Below are 24,717 nucleotides of genomic sequence, written 5' to 3' on the forward strand. Positions count from 1 at the left end.
TATTTCTAATGCTGCATTTTATTTTTTTTACGAGAATGTTGTATTACCATAAAACTAAAGGGAGGTCAAGAGAAAAGAAAAATGTCTATTCACAATAATAATTCCATTTCAATAAAATACAAATGATTTCGCACGTAGAGATGGTTTTTCAATACAGACTCCTATTTCCCTTGCTCCAATGAGGCGTGGAATGTTTTATTACCATGAGTATGACAGCTGCAAAATTAACCCCTTAAGGACAATGGGCGGTCCCTAAACCCATTGAAAACAATGCATTTTGAGTCCGTACATGTACGGGTTTTGTCATTAAGGGGTTAAAATGAGAACCCAACGAGTAGAGGAACTGACTGACTGCTCTTTAAAGCTTTGTTGATTAAATTCACCTTCATATATTTTGTTCCCCTTTTTTTTTACAAACTAAAGACATAAAGGTACATTTTTCAATTTATAACATAAATGTAACATTTCCATCTATAAAATAAGGCTAGAAAACGTATTTGGCTTTGGATAACGGGGGTATTCAGACGGATGCCTGGGGCAGCACAAGAAGCGAAAAAGCACGATAATGGGAATCTCAAGAGACAGCTGCAGTGGACCCCTAAGGTAAGTCAAAGGGCAACTGTCTCTTTCTCCATTAAAGACAACCCTGGCCTTACTCGGGGGTTCATTGGATTCAGAGTCCGGTTGCAGCTGCAGTCTCTAATAAGGGAAAGAAATATTGGTCCAAGAAAAGTTTAAGTCTTTAGTCATAGGTGACACCTTTTACTGAGCCAACATGGAAAAATATGATGAATCGCATTAACTTCCAGATGGAATCTATCTGGAAAAATAGAACTCTCGAGCTCTAGAAAGCAGTTTTTCTCTACTAACAGAGATTCCAGCTACATTCCCGGTAACAGTTACTTCCTTTCTCTGATCTTTTTCTACATCTTAATAAACGTATTCCCTATAGAAAATAAAGTTATATATATATGTATCATTCTTGTATATGTCGGCTAAATAGATCGAAGGAAGGTCACCTACTCTGTCCTATCTCCACAATCAGCACCATGGACAGTGCTATCACAAGCAGATGATGTCCACTTATAATGAAGGGGAACATCAACTAGTTTGCCAAGTCAAAAGGGACAATATCATCAACATCGCTCATTAACATACATATCTTACATTTTAAACAGATTAGTTCCATAGCGATTATGGCTGTTTTAGATGCTTTACTTGGTGCCACTTTTCCAAACATGACATTAAAGCGTTCCCTAAACTAAATGAACTCAAATCATGATGTTCATAAGTTTTTAGATAGAAACCCACCTTACATTTATGCTACGAAGAAGCCAGCTTGACTTCATGTTCACTATATTTTGATGGTTATTCATTCCTCCTTGATACATTATTTCTCCTCTTTATTGTCTCAACTTCAATGTGGAGCTGCTTTGGTCTGGCAATCTTTGTAAGAGCGAAGAACGTTAGATACACAGATTCTGCCGCCTTTTGACACCATCCCAGCTGCCATAATGTAAACTTAATGGAAAGTTCCCCTAATGAAGCAGTTCATATTTAGTAATTGGTAGTCAATAGGCATTTCTGTTTATAGCTGGAACCAGGTGGTTCTGTTAACTAGGTATGCGTAAAAACTTCACAGGGCAGTAAATGTTTTAACGCAACGAAGCCTGACACATGTAAAAAATGCCAAATGTCTTCGTCTTTCAAGTTAAAAAAAATAATTATGGCTTAGGGTGCTTTCCCTTACAGTATACAGAAAAGAGTACAAAACCATGCTCACCGGGCTTCAAGTTCCACTCTAGCCTTGTTTTGACATTAAATATATTGTGGAATACATTTTGATTGGAGCATGGGATCATGGGAGTGCTACTGAGCATACGCAAGACGCGTACTGACGAGTGCTCACCTCTCTCACTAGAGGCATCTGGGGAAGGAGTTAAATGACACAGACATTTTTTTTTTCAAATCCTAATAAATAAAGAATGTACGCACCGTGTAAAATGTGATGGAGTCCATGAAAATGGCCTACTATACGCATTAAAAAAATGAAAATATAACTTTCGGCACTAGATCGACCTGTTTCAATTTAACATTTTTATGAAAGAAAACAAAACTTTGAGGACCTCTATCAAGATTTACAACAAAAATGTCCACTGGGCCGCTGGCCACCGGCTCCACACAATGACCCGGCACAGCAGTATGTCCCAAGCTGTAATGCGACATGAGCATAAAAACATAGCACGTGGCAGCACACTTATGTCATCAGGCAGCCGCTGGCCTTAAAGTGCCAGAGTCACCTTGTCATCATCAGTCCTGCCCTGTTTTATTTGAAATGTCAATTTTCCAAGTACTTTAACCCCTTAAGGACAATGGGCGGTCCCTAAACCCATTGAAAACAATGCATCCATGTATGGGCTTTGTCATTGAGGGGTTAAATGTAAGACTGTAATAAATTACATAGACGTTTTGTAATCTTTTTTCTCCATAACCTGCCAGCCATTTTCCAGGGAAGATTATTAATCATGGTGTAATATAGACCGATCATCAGGTGCCTGTGTGATCGGAAATAGTTTAACTCCCTCGCTTTCATTTACCTTTACGGTTCAATATTATCGAGTCTTTCCGACAATCCTGTAAATTCCTCTCCTCAATGTAATGTACTTTATATAAACTTTACATTTTGGGTGTTTCACTTACCGCAGTTGTGATTTCAGAAGAACTCTCCAGTTACGATACCAGTAAAACCAGTGATGATATAGTGGCAATTTAATTATGACATCACTTCTTCTACAAGCCAACCACTAACCAGGGAGCGCTGGATTTGTAACTAATGGACCAGAACAATGTTCTGGAGTGGGGGAGTGATGGCGCCCATTCATACCTTCCATATGTACCTCTATAGGGCCCAAAATCCTCTGTCCCCCTTTCCTCCCCAATGCCCGAGGATCAGTGTTCTACAGCCCTAAAACTCACAATAATGTCTATAAAAACACGGGTTTAAATATTGTGAACCAATCCGTATAAATGTTACTTTGTTACATCACTGGGTCACGATGTCACATAAGACGGTTCATAACCACACCCCTTAAAACAAATGTCCTTATTTGGTCATTTAAAATGTTGCGGGGGTTCCTACAACAATTCTACTGTGTCTTCATCTCGTTTCTGTATGAGAAGTGCTGCTGCCAAGGGTATCCTTACCTCAAAGGTGTTGTATTGACACAACAGCGATGCCGATCTCTGTGTTTGTTGTTATACTTGAATCTCCATGTCTCCTATGAGATAATCTCTTTTTCTACTATAGTTTGTTGTATGGGAACTGCTCTTAAACAATAGTAATCACCAGAAAGCCATGGTTGTTTGCGCACTGTAATTATGGTTGTTAAGGTTTTATCTATTTAACTTCATTAATGCACAAATTAGGTTTGGTAGAGTATTTTTTTAGACGAATAATATAAGGACTTGTGTACATTTTCACTAAAAATCACTAGTAAACTTCCAAAATACACAAGGGATTCTGGATTCTGCTTCCTGACACTTCTATTTTAGGCCATTGCTGTTCGCTATTTTTCTGTCTTTTGAGATAAATGTCATCAGCCAATTATTTCTTACAAAAACAATATTCACAGCAAAAGGCGTATTTATATAGCCACTAGAAGAACCATCTCATGAATCATCATGTTCCTTTTACGCTTCATAAAATGTTTTGTTGGTGGCTATGCTAGAGAAATGGTGGTTAATTAACATGCGCCCCAAAGCACAAGAGGCATGTTTTCTGTCCCCTGTTCCTGGCGTCGAACAGGGGGAGCAGGAGATAAGTGCTCCTTTGCACACATCACTTGCGCTCCCTATGAGTGAAGGTGCAAAGATATGACATCATACCTCAGTGCCATCACTGACAAATTGACATGTGCAGGCAAAGTGTGCAACAGTGTTTGTGACAAGGCTTGTGGACGTAATTGGTAGAGATATAATTGTTAGTGATGTCAAACCCTGCACATTGAGTAGAACGTGAGGGGACATGTTTTCTGATCTACCCCAGATAGCTATGTAAGATACAAAGGTGGGGGCATTTAAGTTGTGGGGGATCCCTAGTAGGCAGAAGCTTATACTGTCCTAGGTTCAACAGTGGCAGGCCTTGTGCTTATGACCTATTGAGCAGTTGCACACCCATGAGAGCAGGGGTTCAGTCAGCTAGTTGGGGGGATAACCCTTGTAACCGGCCCATTTAAACTGAACACCATCACACATTTTTCTCTGCACCACAAACTTCTGAGGCTATAACATGTTGTCCCAGCGTACAGCCTGGAGTATGAGCCGTTCAATTAAGTGGACATCCTTCGCAATGGAAGTCTTTGTGACCTAATCCATGCTACCCAGGAGGGTCCAAGAATCAGCACTGATTACCAGACTTCCATGGCTGGTCTCCAGGTATGTGGGGTGGCATTTGGTTGCCTTCCTCTGGCTCAGTCCACCCCATTTCCTGTATACTGAGGGATAGCCTTGTCCCCGTGACGTATCAGGTGGACACCTATATAAATATTAATCAGCCTTCTCTTATTTTTACCTTCTTTCCGAAGTAGAGCCTTGTTCTTAGCCACATAACTTTCATCTTTCCAAACCAAAGCTGAGTTTCTAAATTCTACATAGTGGACACATATGCTTAAAATGGTTGCGATGCTAATCTGTCACCACATTACCGCATTTATTTAAGTAATCCTCACAATACTTTAAAACGGACTTTGTCAAGTAGAACTCGGCGGGACCCATTTTTTTCCTCAGTATATATATACTGTATATAAATATATATACTGCATATTGTAAGATAGTTATAGTAAACAAAAAACTCAAAACAATGATTTGTTTACTTGTTTAGCTATCCTATGATAATAGTGTATTTTAATTAAAAATCCTTGATTTGCTCTCTTTCTTTAATATATATATATATATATAAATAAATAAATGTTATTGGACTTCGTGTATATATATATATATATACATATAAACTTCTCTTTACTAGTATTAATATGTGACATGTAATGTCCACGCCTTGGTTCATATGGAATATTTGCAGTTAGTACAGACTGGTTAGTAGTGTTAGTATGCATGGATGCGTGCCGTGTTTAAATACCATTTAGTGCACACAGATGTGATTTTAAAGAAAATCTGCTTGAGTGGCAAGCAGAAATGTTAACATTTACCAAGAAAAAAAACAAAGAAACAATTTACGGGGAACTGTAACTAATCACGTATAGCCAAATGAATTTATTAAAGATATATATATAATATATATATATATATATATATATATATAATATATATATATATATATATAATATATATATATATATATATATATCTTGTGTTTGTCAATCGCTCACATTAATCTGGAGATATTTCTATTAAAAAAGGGATTGTGTTATTATTGGGGAGGCTGCTATAGGTGGCAAAACTAGTATACTTCCTATTCTGTAGTATTACAACCCTTCTGCTAGCCATAACCTTACAAAGGCTGCAAAAACAAGATGCACCAAGGATGTACAGTAACTTTACAAAAGAAAATGATATCCTAGTGGGGAGGAATAATCATAAAATCATCAGAACAGTTAAGCTTTCACTGTGTTTTATATATATATATATGAGATAGCTTCTCCTGTGTTATCTATATAAGCTACGTGTCTAACATATATATTGCTCATTTAATTCTGTAAACTCGATTACTGGAGCGAACATTATTTTGTGTACTGACCTACACAATGTAAAATGTGACAAGGTGATAGATTGCGTGCTATTTAAACACGCTGCTGACTCTTTTGTTCTCAGTTTTTTTGTTTTAGATGTCTATGCGCATTTAAGAATATCATTTATTAAAAAGAAGATCCCTTTCCAGGTCTTTTAAAACAGGTGAAACAGGATATGATTCAGGCCAAAGACACTCAGATATTTACATACACAATATAGAACTGAAGTGTCCTCGGCAGTATCAAGCAACATGTGACCTTTCAGGATTTGGGCCGATTTCGACTATTTAAAGGCAAAGTCATTTCTATTTTTCATGCTTCACAAGTGTCCCTCTTTAGGAGAGACAGTCCCTCTTTGGGGTCCAGGCCCCTCTCCGCTTTTTTTCTTGCACTGACTTTTAAGAAACATCTGAAAGTCGACTTCACTGACCATAGTTTTAATTACATATTTTGGTGTGAAAACCACTGTTTTGCACGGTTTCTAGATTTTGACCATTTTGTGTAAACTTTACACATTGGATGATCTTCCCTGGTGAGATCTTCCCTGGTGAGATCTTCCCTAGTGGGACCTTCCCTGGTGGGACCTTCTCTGGGATGGCCTCCAGGAACTCTCCTTCCTTAAAGGAGACAGAAAATAAGTGCGTCCAAGTGCAGGAGCCAGGGCTAGCCATGAGACTACCCCAAGAGACTTTAAAGGATCAAAGTGGGTAGGATTAGGCATCGATTATCAAACAAGCTAAGGTGTTGAGGTCAGCGAAGGTCAGGGGTCTACTTTTGCTGCAGGGAGTTTTTAAGGAAATGCTATACAGTAGTAAAGAAAAGCCAAGGCGGGGGGGGGGGGGTGTGTCTTTAAATCACATAAAAATGAAGTGCCCATGACTGTTTCTTCAACCAGGAGGGGTTCTTCAGCTTTAGGGTAGTAACTCGATTTTTCAGTTAATTATCTAATGGTATGCTACAACGATTTGGATTGACAGGTTTCCTGCTCTGTGGCTTTGTTCCCTTAATTTTAATACAGCGTGTTATTTAAATAAGAGGCAGAAAGGAATTAATTATGTGGCTGCCAAAACAATGATGTGTTCTCTGGCTACGCATGGTTAAGAGGTGCTCAGCATTAATAACCAAAAGGCACAGGTTTCCCTTTGATCCTTTGACACCTATGGTGTTTATTGGGGTGAAATCCTGGGACTATGTTTAGAGCCTATGTTCATATATTAAGGAACGTTTCATGTCAATTCTTTGGGCTTTTTATTTGCATAGAAACATAGAATTCGATGGTAAATAAGAACCATTTGGCACATCTAGACTCAAGCCTCAACGATTAGTCTTTGGTCTTGTCTAATGTTTAGATTCCATCACTGTGGTCACCCATCGGTGCTGAAGTTCCTGCAGGTTCCCCAGATGCTTTTGGGTCCAGTGGCCTGGTTGCAGCTGCACAGATGTGACTCTACCGAGCTGGGCCAGATTTGGTATAATGAGGTGGCCCGGCCACTTTAAGGCCAACAGCCACCTTATGACATAAGCGTGGCCAACCACTGAATACGAGAGGCTACATGTTTACATTTTTCTGCTCACATGGCGTACAGCTGGGCATATCCAGATGGAGAGCTCACACTGCGGCATCTGAGTGGAGTGCTGGCAGTCCGGCGTTTGTTTCGTGTGCCAGATGGACCGGCCGATCCTGATACTGGGTCGCAACTGCGAAAGGTTCGGCTAGCCGACGCATCTCATCGCAGCAAACATGAGATGGGGTCTTTACTATGCTTATGCTTTATTAGCTTCACAGAATGTTCTTACTTAACAAACTTGCATTGAGAAGACAACAATTTTTTATGATAATACCAACAACACAAAGAGGGAGAAACCCTGCTGCTTCCTTGCGCTTCAAACCGAAAGCTGAATGCTTTGCTAAAAGTATTCAAAGAGATGAAAGGACTCGCACGATATACTCGGAATTTCACTTGAACACTATCCAGAGGCAAAAAATGTCTATGACTTTATTAATTGTACTCTCTAGCACAGGGGTTCTCAAACTGCGGCCCTCCAGCTGCTGCAGGACTACATCTCCCATACTCCTCAGCCAGCCCCTTAGCTGAAGGAGCATTATGGGAGATGTAGTCCTGCAGCAGCTGGAGGGCCGCAGTTTGAGAACCCCTGCTCTAGCATGTTAAAGTAACTATTTTGTATTTTTTATACCTAAACAAAAAAAAATATTTAGGAGAAGCTCCAGCTCCAGAGCTGCAGAAGAATACCCCCTCTGTAGTCCAACATTTCGCACCACTACTAGTCAACCCAAATTGAGAACTGCATTTATTTCAAGCTGGCAAAACCGTGAGCATCAGTGATCCCCAACGCGTTGACTTCTGCACAGGCGTGGGGAGCGCGAGAGGCTGCCTGTCCCGCATGGAGGGCTGGTGGGGGGGGGAATCTCTCAGGTGTTGTTGCCCTGTAGCTATAATATGCAATAAAGTGCATATAATGGCTGGAGTGTTCCCGTTTGTTGCCACAGCGGAACCAGAACCCCCGAAGATTCAGGTTTTTGTGGCCAGTGAGGTGTGGTAGCCTCTGGACTACTCCCTCTCTAATGCGACAGTCTTGGTGGCCCAGTGGTCCTTCTTGCAGGCCTTTTGGCTGAGGAGGGAAGGAAAGGGCCACATATCTCTTCGGGGACTACGACCAGCAAAGACTGGGGTATCTGGTGGCTGCCGTGGCCCTTACGTTCACCAGCCCCATTTTCACTGGTTTGTGTTCCCAATGAAGCTCTGAACCTTGGGCTTCAAGAAGAAACAAAAACTTGATAATTAAGTGTTTCTGGCAATTTTTTTTTACATGATGAAATAATTATTTCTGCAAATTATTCTGGGAATTATGTTTCTTATTATTAGTTATAATAGTGCTAAATTCAGAAGAGCCACAGAAGAGCAAATTAAATGAGCCGAAAGGCTGCTTGTTGGCTGCCATCAGATAAATGTATCAGTTACAATAGAATGCATTTATTTTAGCCCAGTTGGAGAGGTAAGAGAAACGTGTGACATCACATTTAAAGAAGTCTACATCATTGTTCGCTCATCTGACATTGTAAATGCTTTCTTTCTCGGCTGATTTTATATACTCTGCTGTAACACTAACCGCACAAAAAAAAAAACATATTATCCACAATAACCCCAGAGAATGGCTCTGTGCGGCAGGCAGCCTTTAATGATTAGACAAGGAAATAAACATCAGGTTGTAAAATTGTCTCAAAGATAAAATATCTAGCATCTCCAGCAACAGCAGCTCGCCAGAGCATTAACCTTTCCCTCGGAAAAAAAAAAGGTAAAGAAAGAAGAAAATGTATTTTTTTTGCGAGATAAGAAAAATATTGGGAAGAAAGACATCACTTTCATAAACGCCTAGACGTTATTTATTACTTCTCACAACCGATATGCGGCAGCCACAGCATAGGTTCTTAACCCCTTAAGGGCGAGGGCAATTTTTTTACATCAATCTCATTTTTTTCACTTTTTACAGATTTAAATAACCAATATAATACACTTTAAGTGCATCCACATGGAAAGGTATACTGTATTAGCTACCTTTTTCTCAAGAGCTACGTGATTATTCCGCCCCTGTTGTGTTCTCTTTCCTATTAGGTTCCTGATTGTTGTTGATTGACTGAGGCAGTCTTTGTATGGGGGAGGATTAAGGACACTGATCAAGTGAAAGAGAGAAGAGAGAAAGAGAGAGAGAGAGAAAGTGCGAGGGGGTATATAGGAAGGGTAAGAGAGAAAAGCACCTGCAGAAGGGTGAGCTGAAACGGTCTCAGATGCTTATCTTTTTTGCTTTTGTTGATGTTCTTCCCAGTCTTAGATACCCAATAAAAATAATTTCACCAAAACATAAATAAAGAATGAGGCCAGACAGGTACGCAGGCAAAATTCCAAGAGGGAAGTAGCTCTGAAACGCACACTTAACTGAAGCGTCCTTCTGTACATTGAAGTCAACACCAGAGAGAGCCATACAGGACTGAGTGACAAGTGACATGACATTTATTGTGTATGTAGCAGACCGCTCACGTATGTTCCATATGCAGATGGAATTTCAACCTGAGCAAAGAGATGGTCTACTGTCCTCAAGATGCACCAAGAACCGTACACTGGTCGAGTTGTAACATAATATCCTCTTAACGAGGCCTGAGTGTCCAGGAGAAGAGACTGGTTCTACCAGGTTTCGACCTCTGCAAGTCACATGATCCCCGGGGAAGGGACAGCTTCAGTGGGTGATAGGTCACCTCCAAAGATGATTGCCTTGAGGTTTGGGTAGGGCTGGATACATTTCTATAAAGGTTAGGAGCCAACCAATAAATCTTGGACCCAATATGTTATTTTGGGGAGTTAGAAAGAGGTCGACCCATAAAGATCAATACAAAATGGCACAGAAAAGTTGGGAGCCACATCTAAAAATCTAGGAGAGAGTTCTATAACTTAAAGGGCACTGTCACCTACAGAATATATAATAATATATATAAGTCTTTTTTAATTGTTGTAATGGTTTGGGGAATGCTAGATTTATATGTAAAGGGGTTATATTACCCAAGATCTGTGGCTAAAGGTGAAGTAAAATAGATTTTAACAGGGATCAGATAAAATAATGGGGACAGGTAAACATGCAGGTCTTGAGAAATAAAAGCTAACAGGGCTGCATAAGGTTGGTTTCAACAGGTAGAAGTTGCTTATTTTGATCTGTAAATCTAATGTGGGATTTGGGCAAGACCTCTTTAAATTATCACAGAAAAAAGATCTATATTTATACACATTTAGTCCAGAAACAAGGACTGACCATTCCCAAAAAAAGGCAATAGGAGTTTGTGATGTCACGTGGGTAAAGTGTGACATCACAGTCTCCCAGTGTTAGTAAGTATGAAGATGTTAGCAAAATATAACTACTTTTTACCGTGTTTATATTAAAAAGGTACAGTCGGATCTTTTGTCTGCCATTTTGAAATTGTCATCCATACCATTATTCCACTGGGCATTTTACTCCAACTATCCCCCTGATAATTTTAGATCCTCATTGTGGCAAAGATCCCCCACCCTATCCTGGTTGTATTGGTGGCGAAAGGTCCAGAACCTCCATATACAAGAGATATATAACTTCACCCATGTACCTGGCCCGATGAAGACTATTTTTGTTTGGATGTGCCTGGTTCTCCTTAATGTTTCAACTCAAAAGAAGAACACTGCTCCAGAATCACATGGATCCAGAAACACCTGCAACGTTTCCTTCAAAAGAGTCTCAGTTGTAATGTCTATTGTGTAAAGTACAGTGCACACGGTCAACTGTTACAATACCCCCCCCTTCCCCCATTACTGCTAAACCACTTCTGTTGGAGTGAAAGGAAGATAAGGGTTATAAGGTCACTGTGTCCTAAGGGAGAACTTAGCCATGGAGGCATTTTATTTAAAGTAGGCCAAGAAAAGGTCTAGAAACCATGATGTTATCTGGCAGAGCTCTGCTCCCAGATATCAGATACTCTGACATATTCGGAATATCCAACATTTTTTGGATCATGCTTGTTTTTGCTAGTCTAAAAAAAATGAAGCCACAAAGAACTAAACATGTGAATCTGGACTGGGACAAGGGGGGGGCTGTATGTTTTAAGGCGGTATAGCTGAATGACGCAAATGGAATCCTTTGTAAAACACGCAATAATTTTTATTGGTTTGATGAATAACAAGTGTTTTGTTGTGTTTTCCTGCCTTTAGCAAGCTCATTTTTTCCCATGTTTGCCTATTTTCTGTCTCTTGCAGTCTTTCTTGCAGTTCTATTTTTTTGCACCTCACTTGCTGGCATCATTTCCTTCGTTTTTTTGTCTCCATTTTTCTTGCTTGTCTGTCTTTTACATTTTCCACTGGTTTCAAAGTTCTATTTTGCTTTCCCAACACACACATATATACATATACACATAAACACATACATAAACAGACACACATGCATACACAGACACAGACACTCACACACACATCCATGCATACATATATATACATACATACATGTACACGTAAACACATACAAATACACACACATATACATATATATATATATATACATACACAAATATACGCATATACAAAACACAGACACACACACATACATGCATATATATAAATATATATATACATGCATGTACATATAAACACATACATAAACAGACACACACACATACTTACATGCATGCATATATATACTGTACATATACTTATGCACACATACAATCCTCCAGTCCCCTCCTATAACCTCATTGTGGCCGGTAGCCGCCTTGCTGTGCTGCGTGGCCAGAAATGACATCACTTTTCGGTGTGGACTGTCGGCGAGGACGGATAAATGGCATACATCGTAGGACCTGTTCGGATTGTCACTTCATGTACAGTTTTTTTAAATATCATCTCCAGAAGGATATTGACTTTCTGGAGGGAGTTCAGACGAGGGATACAAAAATGGTGAATGGTTTGCAGGATAAAAAAAATAAATATGTGCTTGGAGGAAAGAAGAGAAAGAGGAGAGGTGACAGAAACATTATAATAAAGTAAAGGAGGGAAAGAAGAGACTGAGATATAAGGGAGTAAGGGAGTTTTACATTACTGAGTGGGTGGTAGATAAGTGGAACAGCAACCCAGCATAAGTGGTAGAGATGAATACAGCAAGGGAATTTGAACATGCATGGGATAGGCATATGGCTTCTGAACCTGAAAGGACTGGTTTGAGTCTGAGTCTCTACTTCTGGAAAACTGGGCAGACTGTATGGTTCTTATCTGCCGTCAAATTCTAGGCTGCTATTTATTAAATCATTGTGCAGGCAATGGCCCTACAAAAGCCAGGTTTAATTCTGTTAGACTAATCTCTTTGCAGATGGTGGTGCTCTAGTCTGTTTGACAGGAGTCTGTCGATGGGATAGAGTGCCTTCAATTTAAACCTGGATCCAGACACAAGGGGTCTAGTCAAGTGCTTACGTCCATAGAGACTCAGGAATCTCTGAATATCCCAGTTCATTTATTATGTCCCTTTGATCAGGAGGTCGCCATTAATTAAGTTAATGATAAATGTATTAATATATTTGTATTTTTATATATATATATATATATATTATATATTTATATATTTTTTTTTATATATTTATATATTTTTTTATATATATATATTTATATATATATATTTTTATATATTTATGTATATTTTTTCATCTTTTTCTTGTTGTAGTTGTAATCCACCTTCTTCGCCAGGGCTCTTTGCACTATGACTATGGGCAGTGGACAGAGGACAATAAGTATTAGGGAGTAACAAGGACAGCCATGGTTAACCTAGGACCTTGCAAGCCAACAGCCTGTTGGGGTTAAAAAAAGCAATGCTACAGGCGGCTTGGCATTGCTGTTCTGGAGTGCCAGAGGCTGTGTGAGATGAGGAAGCAAGTGCTGGGATTTTGAGATGTTAATTTCCAGCCCCTGTGTGATGCACCCACCCCCTCCACCAAAGCTCCTCCAAGCTCACACAGCACAAGCAGCAGAGCCAGTCTCCTATGAAACACACCACCACTGCCTCCCTGGCTGCAGCCTGACACCCACACTCTGCACCTTTCTCACCATCAGTCTGCCCTGGATCTGGCCAATTTGGGGCTTCCTTGGTGGCCTGCCACCCCACTTTGGAGCCACAGGGCAAGTTCACAGATGCCTGGATAGAGCAACCTTCCCCAATAGGAATATTTCCTTTTGCAAGGTAATGATATTTTATGTTTTTTTTTGTTTTTTTTTAGCATTGAAACATTGTATATTTTTTGTGCATTTATTTACAAATAGGATTGTTTCCTTTTCTGTTCAAGTTTCACTGTCAGCTTAAAGTCAGGGATCCTGCCCCATAAACAGAATGGTGAGAGAATGACTATAGACAGGATCTTTAAGTGAGATATATGAGACAAGCAACTACTAAAGTGAGGAAAGGTCCCCCACCAGTAGTATTCTCTGAAAGCAGTGCCCTTCTGAAGTCAAGTCAGCAAAATGTAAAGCAAAAAAGGATGTTTTTACATGTGTTTAATAAAAAAAATTGCATAACAAGAAGCAGCAGGCACTAACAGGCTTTGTAACATATATTTAAGTGCATTAGTATCTGTGCAAGGACATTAGAAACAAAAAAATACCTAAAATGTAAGTATCTGCTTTACAAAAAGAGTAGTACTTGCATGGAATAGTCCTTCAGTGGCAGTAATAAAAGCTAACCCAGTGTGGAATTTTAAGAATCAATAGGGTAATACATAGAACTGCCCCTGAGAATATAGATGTGTCTGAGTTAGCTATAAATAGTTTAAATATAATTTAAAGGTGAAATTCCACCAAGTCAAACCATTAAAGATAATAAACCTTGACAGAACTGTCATTTTATTAATTCTCCCAAAGGTTTTTATCTCATATAAACTAAAAAAAAAAAAAGCTTTTCTGCTCCAATAGCAATGACCTATCAGTGCATGCTTTTGTGTCACATGACAAGTTAAAGTCTTCCTGGCAAAAACGCTTACATGATAAAAGAATTATATCTGGGGAAGATATGGACATGCAACAGTTCTTATCCAGTATTTATTTACAAGAAATGTGTTAATTTAAGAAAACCTCCCTGGTTATTTTTTTTATTCTATTCTATTTATTAAAGTAAGGTTTTCTAACTAAATAAAAATTTACTGAAATGTAATCACTATTTTTTGTGGGGTTTTTTTTCCGATTTCCTGCTGTTCTGCATTTGGCAAAAATATAGAACTTGATCTGAATTTGTTATAAAGATCGTGCTGCCAGGACTTTGTCTCATATGGTCCGATGCTGACTGAGTTTTGCTTGTACGGTTGAAATAAGAGTAAATAGCGGCGCTAGAATGTTATCCATACGTCAGAGGACCTATAGAAAGCTTACGTACTCACTATGCACTATGTGTATGTATGCGTGCTAAAATCCAGCCCGTTTAAACTTGTTTTGCTTTTCCTATAGTTCATAGAGGTACAGTATCTAAATAATGACTGCCTAAGGACGACTTACAAGTACGTCTTATCAATCTATGAGAAAGAACGGTTCTGGAATTGGCTGTGAGGGTTTAAACAACTTGTTATTTAATTGGTGGCTAAAGTTGGCACAGATAAATCATAGCGGTGTGAATAACCTACTTGATTTGATGCAAAAAAAGGAATACTTGTTAAAAGAGGACATTGTGGAAGAAAATGCACCCCTAGTCATGTGGCATGATTGATGTTCCAGGACATATAAAAAGACACACGCGATGTATAACACGAAACATAGAAGTAGTTAGAAATTCATCTACTTATAGATGAATTTATAGATGAACTTTGCAAGAGCAGGGCTCTTTTCTCATTCTATACCGCCTGTCAATATGTATATAGTCAATTTTCATTCTATTGTTAATTTTCACCGCCTCCTATTGTAATAGCGCTACTGAATCTGCTGGCAGGTAATACAAAAACAGTATTTATAGTAAAAGCAAAAATATACGTTTTTGGTTGCAGACAAGAAACAAATGTATTGATCAAATGAAAAAAAGTAAACATATTTGCAATTTAAAGCAATTCATAGAAAAAACTTTAAGTTACCTGTTTACAAATTCCTATTTCCCATATGAACTAACTTGGGCAAACGAACCACAATGACCCTAAGTAACTTACTGGCACACAGTGCCACAAATGGACAATGCACAGAAACTGGGTTCATTTTTTTTCTTGCTCTATACATTTGCTAGCAGTTCTGCTAACACAATATTACGTTTTGTTATCTGCTCTTCATGTACAATGTTTGGCAGAAATGGAGTCATAAAATAACAAAATAAATTATATTATTCCAAAATAAATCATTATTGTTGTAAAATGATAAATGTCAGCTAGGTTTTCATGGAAGATTTATCCAAATATTTTCCTATACCTTATTGGTCTGGAGAAGGCATCATACATGTACTACGTAAGCCGCTGGTTACTCTTCCTTTTTTTTCCCGGTATGATTGCTATATTACAGTTATTAACATACACACACAGCCATTTTCATGGTCCTTGACTTCTCGATTTCTTCCATGTACTTGGTAAATATTCATGGGCACTTGGTACTTCTGCTGAAATAATTGGTAGTAATAGGTTTCAATTACTAAGGATCATCAACTTTAATAAATGAGTCTCCGTGGGGTCTCAATCACCAGTCCCATTGGGGCTTAACCACTTTGTAAAGATATCATACTGTACATCCCTGTAAAAAACCTATATATACATATAGTATAGTGAAAAGGGGACCTCTGGGATCTTGCAAACTTTTTTTTTTTTTAGTTCTCAATGAGTTCTTAAAGAAAAGTGGTCTACTCAAAAGTCTTAGAAAGTTCTTTGGGGTCAGCGTGATAGTTATAATGCATTATTTTTATGTCTATTTGTAATTTTAGAAAACAGCGCCACTTATTTTGAGCAGTGACTCTTTTTATTTTGAGTCAGCGTGATTTTACCGGTTCAGGTCTTACCGGCCTGTAAACTTGATAGCCTCTACACCTGTGGTTTAGGTACTTTAGGAGAACTGTACGGAGGAACAGGCGTTCCATTTGGAAATCTTAGAGGACATGTCATAAGAGGGTGCCGTGGGTACAAATCCCCGTGAAATTGAGATGAATACACAGACTGGGGAAATATATTATGTCCTGTTCAAATTTTAGGACAAATTCCAGCCTTTTGTATATATTTTTTTAATAACAGAGATTCATGTATTTCATATACTTAGTACATAACATTTTAAGTCTGGCTCTCTCTGTCTGGCTGATGGTTTTTAATATTTTCCAATATTGGTAAAATCTTTATAATTGTCATTTTTTTTCAGAAATGTATAAATATACAAACACAGGTAGCAGATGGAACCATGTGAAGTTTCAATCGATGTAAAAAAAAAAAAAAAGGATTTTACCGTTTTTACTGTTGGATTGCCGTTAATTTTAGAAATACAAATTTCAGGAAATGAGGCACTTAGCTTGAGAAATATTGCTTTATCGCTTGTTCTGTAAAGGCCGTCACACCTTTCTACGAAATGACAAACGTGATTATGTTAAATGAGAATTATAGGGTACAGAACAGTGGTGGCTAAACTTTGGCTCACTCGGCCTCGAGGAAAAAATATTTAATGAGACGTAGAGCTCCAAATGACTTGTGGACCAAGGTGTGGCTTTGGCTGGAATGCCTAATAGCTTGTTTTTTTCCTCATAGTAGGAACTTTAGTTAATAGAGCTACTTTTCCAGTGCTTAGCCGTCAACAAGTTGCCATTATGGTCAAATAATTCCAAAAACTAACCAGAGGGTCATCGTTGGTGTTAAATGTGGGTACAGAAAGATTTTGGGCAGTTAAAAGCCCTTTTGGTTGCTCGATGACCCTCTTCGTTCTCTAGAGGACCTTGCTAGCAAACCAGCATATAATTAATTGAAGAGCTAGGCAATAAACTGTTGCATCAAACTGCGTTCTACGTGATGTAACTTTTATGAGAGATTCCATAAGCTCACAGGAATTTTTTTATATGATGGTTCAGATGGAAAGATAGGAAGACTGATTTATTAATTTACATAATCGTGGCAGGGTTAGGACAGTCACGTCAACAAAGGCATGGAGTAGACCAACGTTTTACAAATGTCTTACTCTGCATGTTAGTAGTTAGTACCACGCTTTTACACAATAATTATCCCTATAACCTATTGCCTTCTGTCAATAACCATTAACATTTCACGTTTAGAAGGTTCTAAACTCCCGCTGAACTTGTCGAAATGATGTTAGTGCGGATTTCACACTTGTACAAAAATTCAAAACAAGAAACATTTAGCAGGGGGCCCCAGGTTTTATATTACACCACCGGGAATGGGGTGTAATTCCGAGCTAAACTGTGTTCTACAGATGCTAAATCCCTTGCAAGTCAATTTATAGAGAATAAGATACTTCTGTTGTCTAATTCAAGGTTGACCAGACCACGGCAACTTTCCACCATGGACTACATCCTTGGTTGCCACCAGAAAAGATAGACATGCTGCTGTACTGGTACCTTAGACATCTGGTTGGTATTTATAGTCGAAGTAAATGCCTTTTATTGGTCCAACATAAAATATATAGATGGTGTATATTTTGTAGGGTCTTTAAGTTCCAGAATGAAACCATCCCAGAGTAGCAATTTATTAGTAACTTTCCCAACACCTGCTTTGAAAAAAACAAACCGCTGTTTCTATTTGCAGCAGCAAATAATAATCCAAACCATTATATATTCCCAGCCTTTTACACATTTTATGGACTATTAAGATATATTGCATTTACCTGCAGTACGTGTCACTCATGAATACCAATAGGCACCTCTAGCATTTTTATTTGTTGCGGCTATTATTATTTTTATTTTTAGAAGGCAAAGGACGTCTCCTTACAGTCACGCAGTTTCAAGATGTTTTGCGTGCAAGAGATGAAAAAACAAAGGTCTGAAACAGAACAAAGGAGGATCAGAAAAAAAAACTAAAAAATAAGTGTTAATGGCGTCAGAGCGCTGACCCCACAACCTGTCCCTGATTATAATGATTTTAGTGTTTGTTGTAGCACGCAATATAGCAATCAGATAGTCATTAAGAAAAAGCAGCGTTGGACTGTTCGTGATATATGGGATTGTTCGGTTTTATATTGGACTGTTCGTGATATATGGGACTGTTCGGTGATATATGGGACTGTTCGGTGATATATTGGACAGTTCGGTGATATATGGGACTGTTCGGTGATATATTGGACTGTTCATGATATATGGGACTGTTCGGTGATATATTGGACTGTTCGTGATATATGGGACTGTTCAGTGATATATTGGACTGTTCATGATATATGGGATTGTTCGGTTTTATATTGGACTGTTCGTGATATATGGGACTGTTCGGTGTTATATGGGACTGTTCGGTGATATATGGGACTGTTCGGTGATATATTGGACTGTTCGGTGATATATTGGACTGTTCGTGATATATGGGACTGTTCGGTGATATATTGGACTGTTTGGTGTTATATGGGACTGTTCGGTGATATATTGGACTATTCGGTGATATATTGGACTGTTCGTGATATATGGGACTGTTCGGTGATATATTGGACTGTTTGGTGTTATATGGGACTGTTCGGTGATATATTGGACTATTCGGTGATGCATCGGACTGTTCAGTGACGTATTGGAGAAAACTATTCTTATACTCCATGGTCTTGGTCCAGCAGGACATCCTGGCCATTTGAAATCTAGAGAGGAAAGGATTTCCTGGGAAAAGCACAACTTTGTTAGGATTTCCATAAATTATCAGCTCGATGTGGTGTTCACAGCGAGATTCAACTGGCATATCACATGACTGACAACAATGGCAGCCTGCGGATAAAATATGTTTATGGGACCAAAATGAAATAAAACCAATTTTTCTATGCTAAACTACATTATTGTACAAAAAAAAAAAGTATCTGACTTCCCATGGACAAATCTGTAATTTCTCTGCTAAAGTACTTTCGGGAACTGGTATGCATCGGTTTTTTTAAGTGTTGTACAGCTTTTCCTATTTTATTAACATAACTGCAGGCGCACTGTCGTGAACGTGGGGTAACTCGAAATCCTGGGCCCCTCTACAAGCTGTGTGGAGAGGCCCATCCCGATGGACGTCTCCTGGTTTGGATCTAAATTCTTCCGTCTTAGAACATGTTATTGGACAGCGTTGAATTATGTGCTCTTATGTAATATTTAGCTTAAAATGTGAGCCAGTGGTATGTTAACAAAACCCTTGTGTATACCGAGTTATAAAATATTACAGACCACATTAAAATCAAATGAGAGACCGTTTCAAAGGGCCCACTTCTTGCCATTAAACCTGGAGGGGCCTGAGGGCCTCCCTGCAATGTGCGGGCTCTGGTGGGCTTTACTAGAGCCATTACTCTATTACTAGAGCTTTACTGTTATGTCAGAGTTTAACATACTTAATTGTGATACAGAATGATACAACATGAAACCCACCACTCCCTTTCTTGATGCCCAGGGGAAGCTTCCTCGGGTCCATTTTTCACAAAAATAATGAAGTAAAATAAAGAAAAACGACACAAGCATATCTCCCAAAAGGCAGCTGTTAAGAGATTTTTGCAGTGTAATACCCATAAAATCACTTTTTTCACCAAAACTTAAGCCTGTTAACATGTAACGCGTAAACCTATAACTATAGAAATTGACCCCCCCGGCAATGGGGTGTATAAAAAAAAATAAGAAAAAAGGATTAATGTATATACCATGTACGTTTTTTAATTACATTATACGGATGTAATATTATGAGAAAAGCCTGTTCTATATTCCGATCTTTAGAAGCAGACCCTGGAAATCAATTATGGTGCCAGTTTGGTGGAACAATGTTTCCGTTAGATCAACGCAACCCACAATCAAACTGAAGGGTCCGTGAGGCGTGACTCTTCCCGTGTCACATTTCTGGCTCTTCAGCTGCTCATCAGTTTGAATTATGTGCTCTATGTAACATGTGTAACATAGCTTCTTTTAACCTTTACTGAACCGACATATTGAAGAGGAATGGCAGGCCATTTTTGACAAATGGATAAAATCTAGTTTAATGCTCTCTTTTCCAGATGGGTGCAAAAGCATTCTGCCTCCCACATCTGTTAAGTTTTTTTTTCATAAGAAGCCGAAGTTCTCCCACAGGTTTTTAATTGAATGTTAAACATTGTAATCATATAGATTCCATGGAACCTTCTACACTTAGTGTTTCTTGCGGGTTTGTGAAGAAACCAAGGACCATTTAAGCAGTCTTCCATAGAAACTCAAAAGGTTAGATGCCATCAGTAAACGTTTAGTAGCCAAAGCCTTACCCCATGGGGTTTAAATAATTTACACTTTGGATCATAAGATAAAATGTCATAAATTCACCTTAGACGCTCATTGTCTGCTACACTATCTATTATGCCCTCTACCATGCTTGCCAGTAGGGTAGAAGTGAAGCAGGCAACAGATGTAACACCATATCTAGCATGTTTGTTTAATTAAAAAATGTAGGGTACCAAGGTGAGAGGGGTTCCTTTAGAGAGTGTTGACTGGGGGCATCAAGACCCAACCTCAGGATTCCACCAGCTCATCAAGCCATACAATCTTTTTGAGTTGAGAATATTCTTCGACTCCATGCTAAATTTGACCATGACAACCAAAATTATCCCTGATTTATGGCGCCTCATAATGTTTCCCACTAAATATTTTCTCAGCCTTGAGAATTGGGGGGGGGGGGTTCAGGAAGCTGGGCAACTGTTTCAAGGAAAAACAGGACACAAAGACTGGTTTTGTCTTTAATGGGTTTAGAAATAAATCCTTTGTTCACACTTTTCACTCCATGGCAATAAATTAGCATTAGCAGTAAATGAATAAAGAAAGCATATGGAGGATGTGGGGATAACCGACAAAAAGGGACTACGCTAAATCCCAGTCACGTGTGCCACCGATTTGGATATTTTACCATCAGAATGTAACAACTTTGGAGACCACATTTCCCCGCAAAGAATATATGGATGGACAGTAGAACACAGCATGTGTCACTTGCATCACAAAAGAAGTGCTGTTAATTAATTTACCTATAGGTTGCCTTCTGGCCTCACAGGTTTAGTAAATGTACCAAGGCAATAGTGTATTTCCCCTTGGTGGTTGGCATAGGGGTTGGAATCGAGCTGCACCACGTCCGTACATTGGGGTCTGTTCCCCACAATTGGGAACCTTAAGGGGTCTCAGGATTTTTGTTCCAATCCCTGGGGTCTCAGGGTGAAGGGACAGATTCTCAGGGTCGCACAGTCCGGAGATAACTCACTCATACTTTATATTGATATGATAATTTCCAGGACTCCTAATTAGTGATTTTGCTGCCAGTATGTCACAGCTGAGATTCCTGTTGAAAAGCAAGTGACTCAATTAATTATATCTTTAAATAATGATAATTCAAGGTTTCCATGAAGACGTTTGTGGAACCATTTGGTTCTTTGATTTAGACGCTACCCATTAAAAAGTTAAAAAAAGGTTAAAACCAGGATGGTTTGCAGGAGAGGTGTGTTTTATCTCCTATACATTATGGAGCCCCATCCACGGTGAGCTTCTGCTGTAGGAAGAGCTTGGCTGGTTGTGTATGCAATGGATAGATAGATAGATAGATAGATAGATAGATAGATAGATAGATAGATAGATAGATAGATGGATAGATGGTACTCTGATTGAGGGAAATGTTAAAATTACTCATCCTCATGTGTTAAATAAAAGCCTTTATCCTTAAGGGGTCAAAAAAATCCAAGGATGTTCTCTCCTGGTTGCCGTCCTTGCATTCAGCGGTTAATAAGAAAGATTAGCACATTCTGCCATTATGTTTAGAAATCCATTTTCACTTGTACAGCCCTTAGGCTTCCACCTACTTATCAGATAATTTCAGCTCTGAAGGTATTTATGGACTATGGATGAACAAGCCGGTAAATAACTAGCTCATTAATAAAAGCTAATGACCTGCTCTCCACCGCCAGACACAGTGCGGGATTAGACAGGCAGCGCTACGATATCAGTAACATTGCATGCTATTAAGGAGAAACTGACGATACATTATCCTTCGGAACATTTTTAAATAGCAGTATGAAAAATACAGCTTCAATGTGACGATCTTCTTATATATCTGGTTCCGACATAACCATCCATTATTTTCTAGCACTTCATTTTCCATGATTAAGGTCAGCCAGGCCCATCCATTGATCACATAGATCTAAAATCAGTTCACTTTTATGGAGCACATGCTTTATATGCTCTATTTCACCATTATGATTATAGGAAACATATGTCTTAAACATGCATCAGTGCCTATTAACGGGGATGTTTTACAAATCTCATAGCAATCATTTCATCTGAATATTATAGTCATGGAAGTAATGACAGTCTCCTTAATGAAGAAGGCACACCATCAAGTTACTTATTCAATCAATAAGTGGCTATTTAAGTTCTGCTCCTTGACAATGGTTTGCATGCTGGGCTGTCAAAGGTATATCGGCCGGCTGTTTCTGCCTCTAGATTGTAAGCAAAGTATTGTTTGCTTATGGTGACCATTCCAGAGTGCCTTTTTTATGAATTTTATGAAAATTAATGTGTTATATATATATTCCCTGTATACATATCAGAAACCCACCTTATAAGAGACCACTCTTTTTAAAGCTTTAATACAAAATGAGTATACTTATTGTAAGACAGGGGGTCCTAATGAGAATGAGGTCTGGTTGCAAATCCACAAATGATTATGGAACTGAAACATGGAATTTGACGGCAGATAGCCTACTAATTCCTGCTGTAACTACTCAAATGTTAATTGGTCCTTGGCATACCTGGAAACTCGTGGGCTTCGGTTACCCGGAGCCTATGCTTGCGGGACGTTGTACAGAACTGCCCGCTTTTGCCAGTGGGCGGTCTCGCAGATGTCGGTGGGCGTTCCCGCTGATATCACGGGAAACAGCCCCATTAAAAGAGGAAATGGGTGGGGAACGGGAGGTGTCAAGACCCCTCTTCCCGCGACCCGGAAGATTGGGATGTCAACCCGGAAAGGCGACATTCTCCCAGAGTTATCTTGGCCAAACCCGAAGAGTTCCCAGGCATGGTCCTTGGTCGTGTCTTAAATTTAGGATAGCAATTTTCCTACCCCATGCATGTTTAAATACCCTCACTCAGGGCTTGGGAGGCTGTTCCGCTTATCTACCACCATCTCAGTAAAGTAAAGCCTCCTTACATTACATCTAAACCTCTGACCCTCTTGTCTTAACAGCTCTAATTATTCAAAAGAAAAGAAGAGGGTTTTTTTGATAACCCCTTGACTATGACTGTTGAGAATAACACAATACACCAAGCATTTTGGAAATGTGCCAACATTTAATATTTTTTTTCTTTCCTAATTGCTCTGACAAAACATATCATGGGCCAATAACTTCCGTGCCAAACTCTAAACATCCTGTTCTAAGTGAAGTTAGACAAATGATTTGAAATATTTGTTACACATATCCTGAACTCCGCCAAACCTGTGACTGAAGAACTGTGGGACCGCAGACAATTCCATCACCACCTATTTAATAGAAATCCTGAACAATATAATCATGGAAATAATGACAGTCTCTTTGATAAATAAAAGGTGACATGAGTTGGTTCAACATTATTATGCCTCCAATACCTTGAAATATGAAAGATACACTTGCCTGAACACGGATGTTCCCAAAAAAGGGGATTTTTTAAACACATTACTAGACATACCGATGAATGTTTGGGGGGGGGGGAATCAGGACAGTTTATAAGTTATTAATATCTATTAATTTTATTATATATAAGGAAATATCTACAATGTCACAATTATACAGTAGCCAATAAACTTGTGAGATTGAAGTAAATAAATACATTTATTTAAAATATCTTTAAAAAATATGAAAAAAGCAGCACTTTAAAATGTTTAAATACTTTTGACCTATCACAATGATGTTATTGAAAAGCCTCTAGAAAGACTGCCTATCATTGATGGGCATAAATAAAATATCATTGTCATAAATGGAATACTTTAATCCACAAATGATATTCTACTTTAGAATAGATTTAATAGAATGATAAACGTTGACAGCTGATGGTAAAGTATTGTGTTTAACGTTCTATTGAATATGGAGAAATTTATTCGAATAAAGAAGATATTTTTACCGTGACTTGGGCCGTTTTTTCCGTTTATATCATTTGTGGATAAAAGTATTCTATTTATAACAACCTTATATATATATATATATATATATATATATATATATATATATGGTGGTCCCGACGGATTTAAGATTACGAGTTCCAAGGTAAGAAGGGAGAGGATATTTGCAACGCAGAAGATGCTGGTTTAAGGTTGGTTGTCTGCTTATGACAAAAT

At 38.6% G+C, this 24,717-nt stretch overlaps 1 protein-coding gene across 1 annotated transcript in view; it reads left to right on the forward strand.

The window, feature by feature from the left end:
- Positions 1 to 528: 528 nt before the first annotated feature.
- Positions 529 to 24,717, forward strand: part of LOC149284883 (vasopressin V2 receptor-like) — a 41,384-nt gene continuing 17,195 nt past the window's right edge. The window contains exon 1 of the mRNA XM_089496038.1: positions 529 to 603. Coding sequence (XP_089352164.1) covers positions 529 to 603 — 75 coding nt within the window. The remainder of the gene's footprint in view (positions 604 to 24,717) is intronic.

Source organism: Sceloporus occidentalis, unplaced genomic scaffold (assembly GCF_023333645.1).
Source record: "Sceloporus occidentalis isolate IW3139 unplaced genomic scaffold, rSceOcc1.0.p SCAF_87, whole genome shotgun sequence".
Taxonomy (NCBI): Eukaryota; Metazoa; Chordata; class Lepidosauria; order Squamata; family Phrynosomatidae; genus Sceloporus; species Sceloporus occidentalis.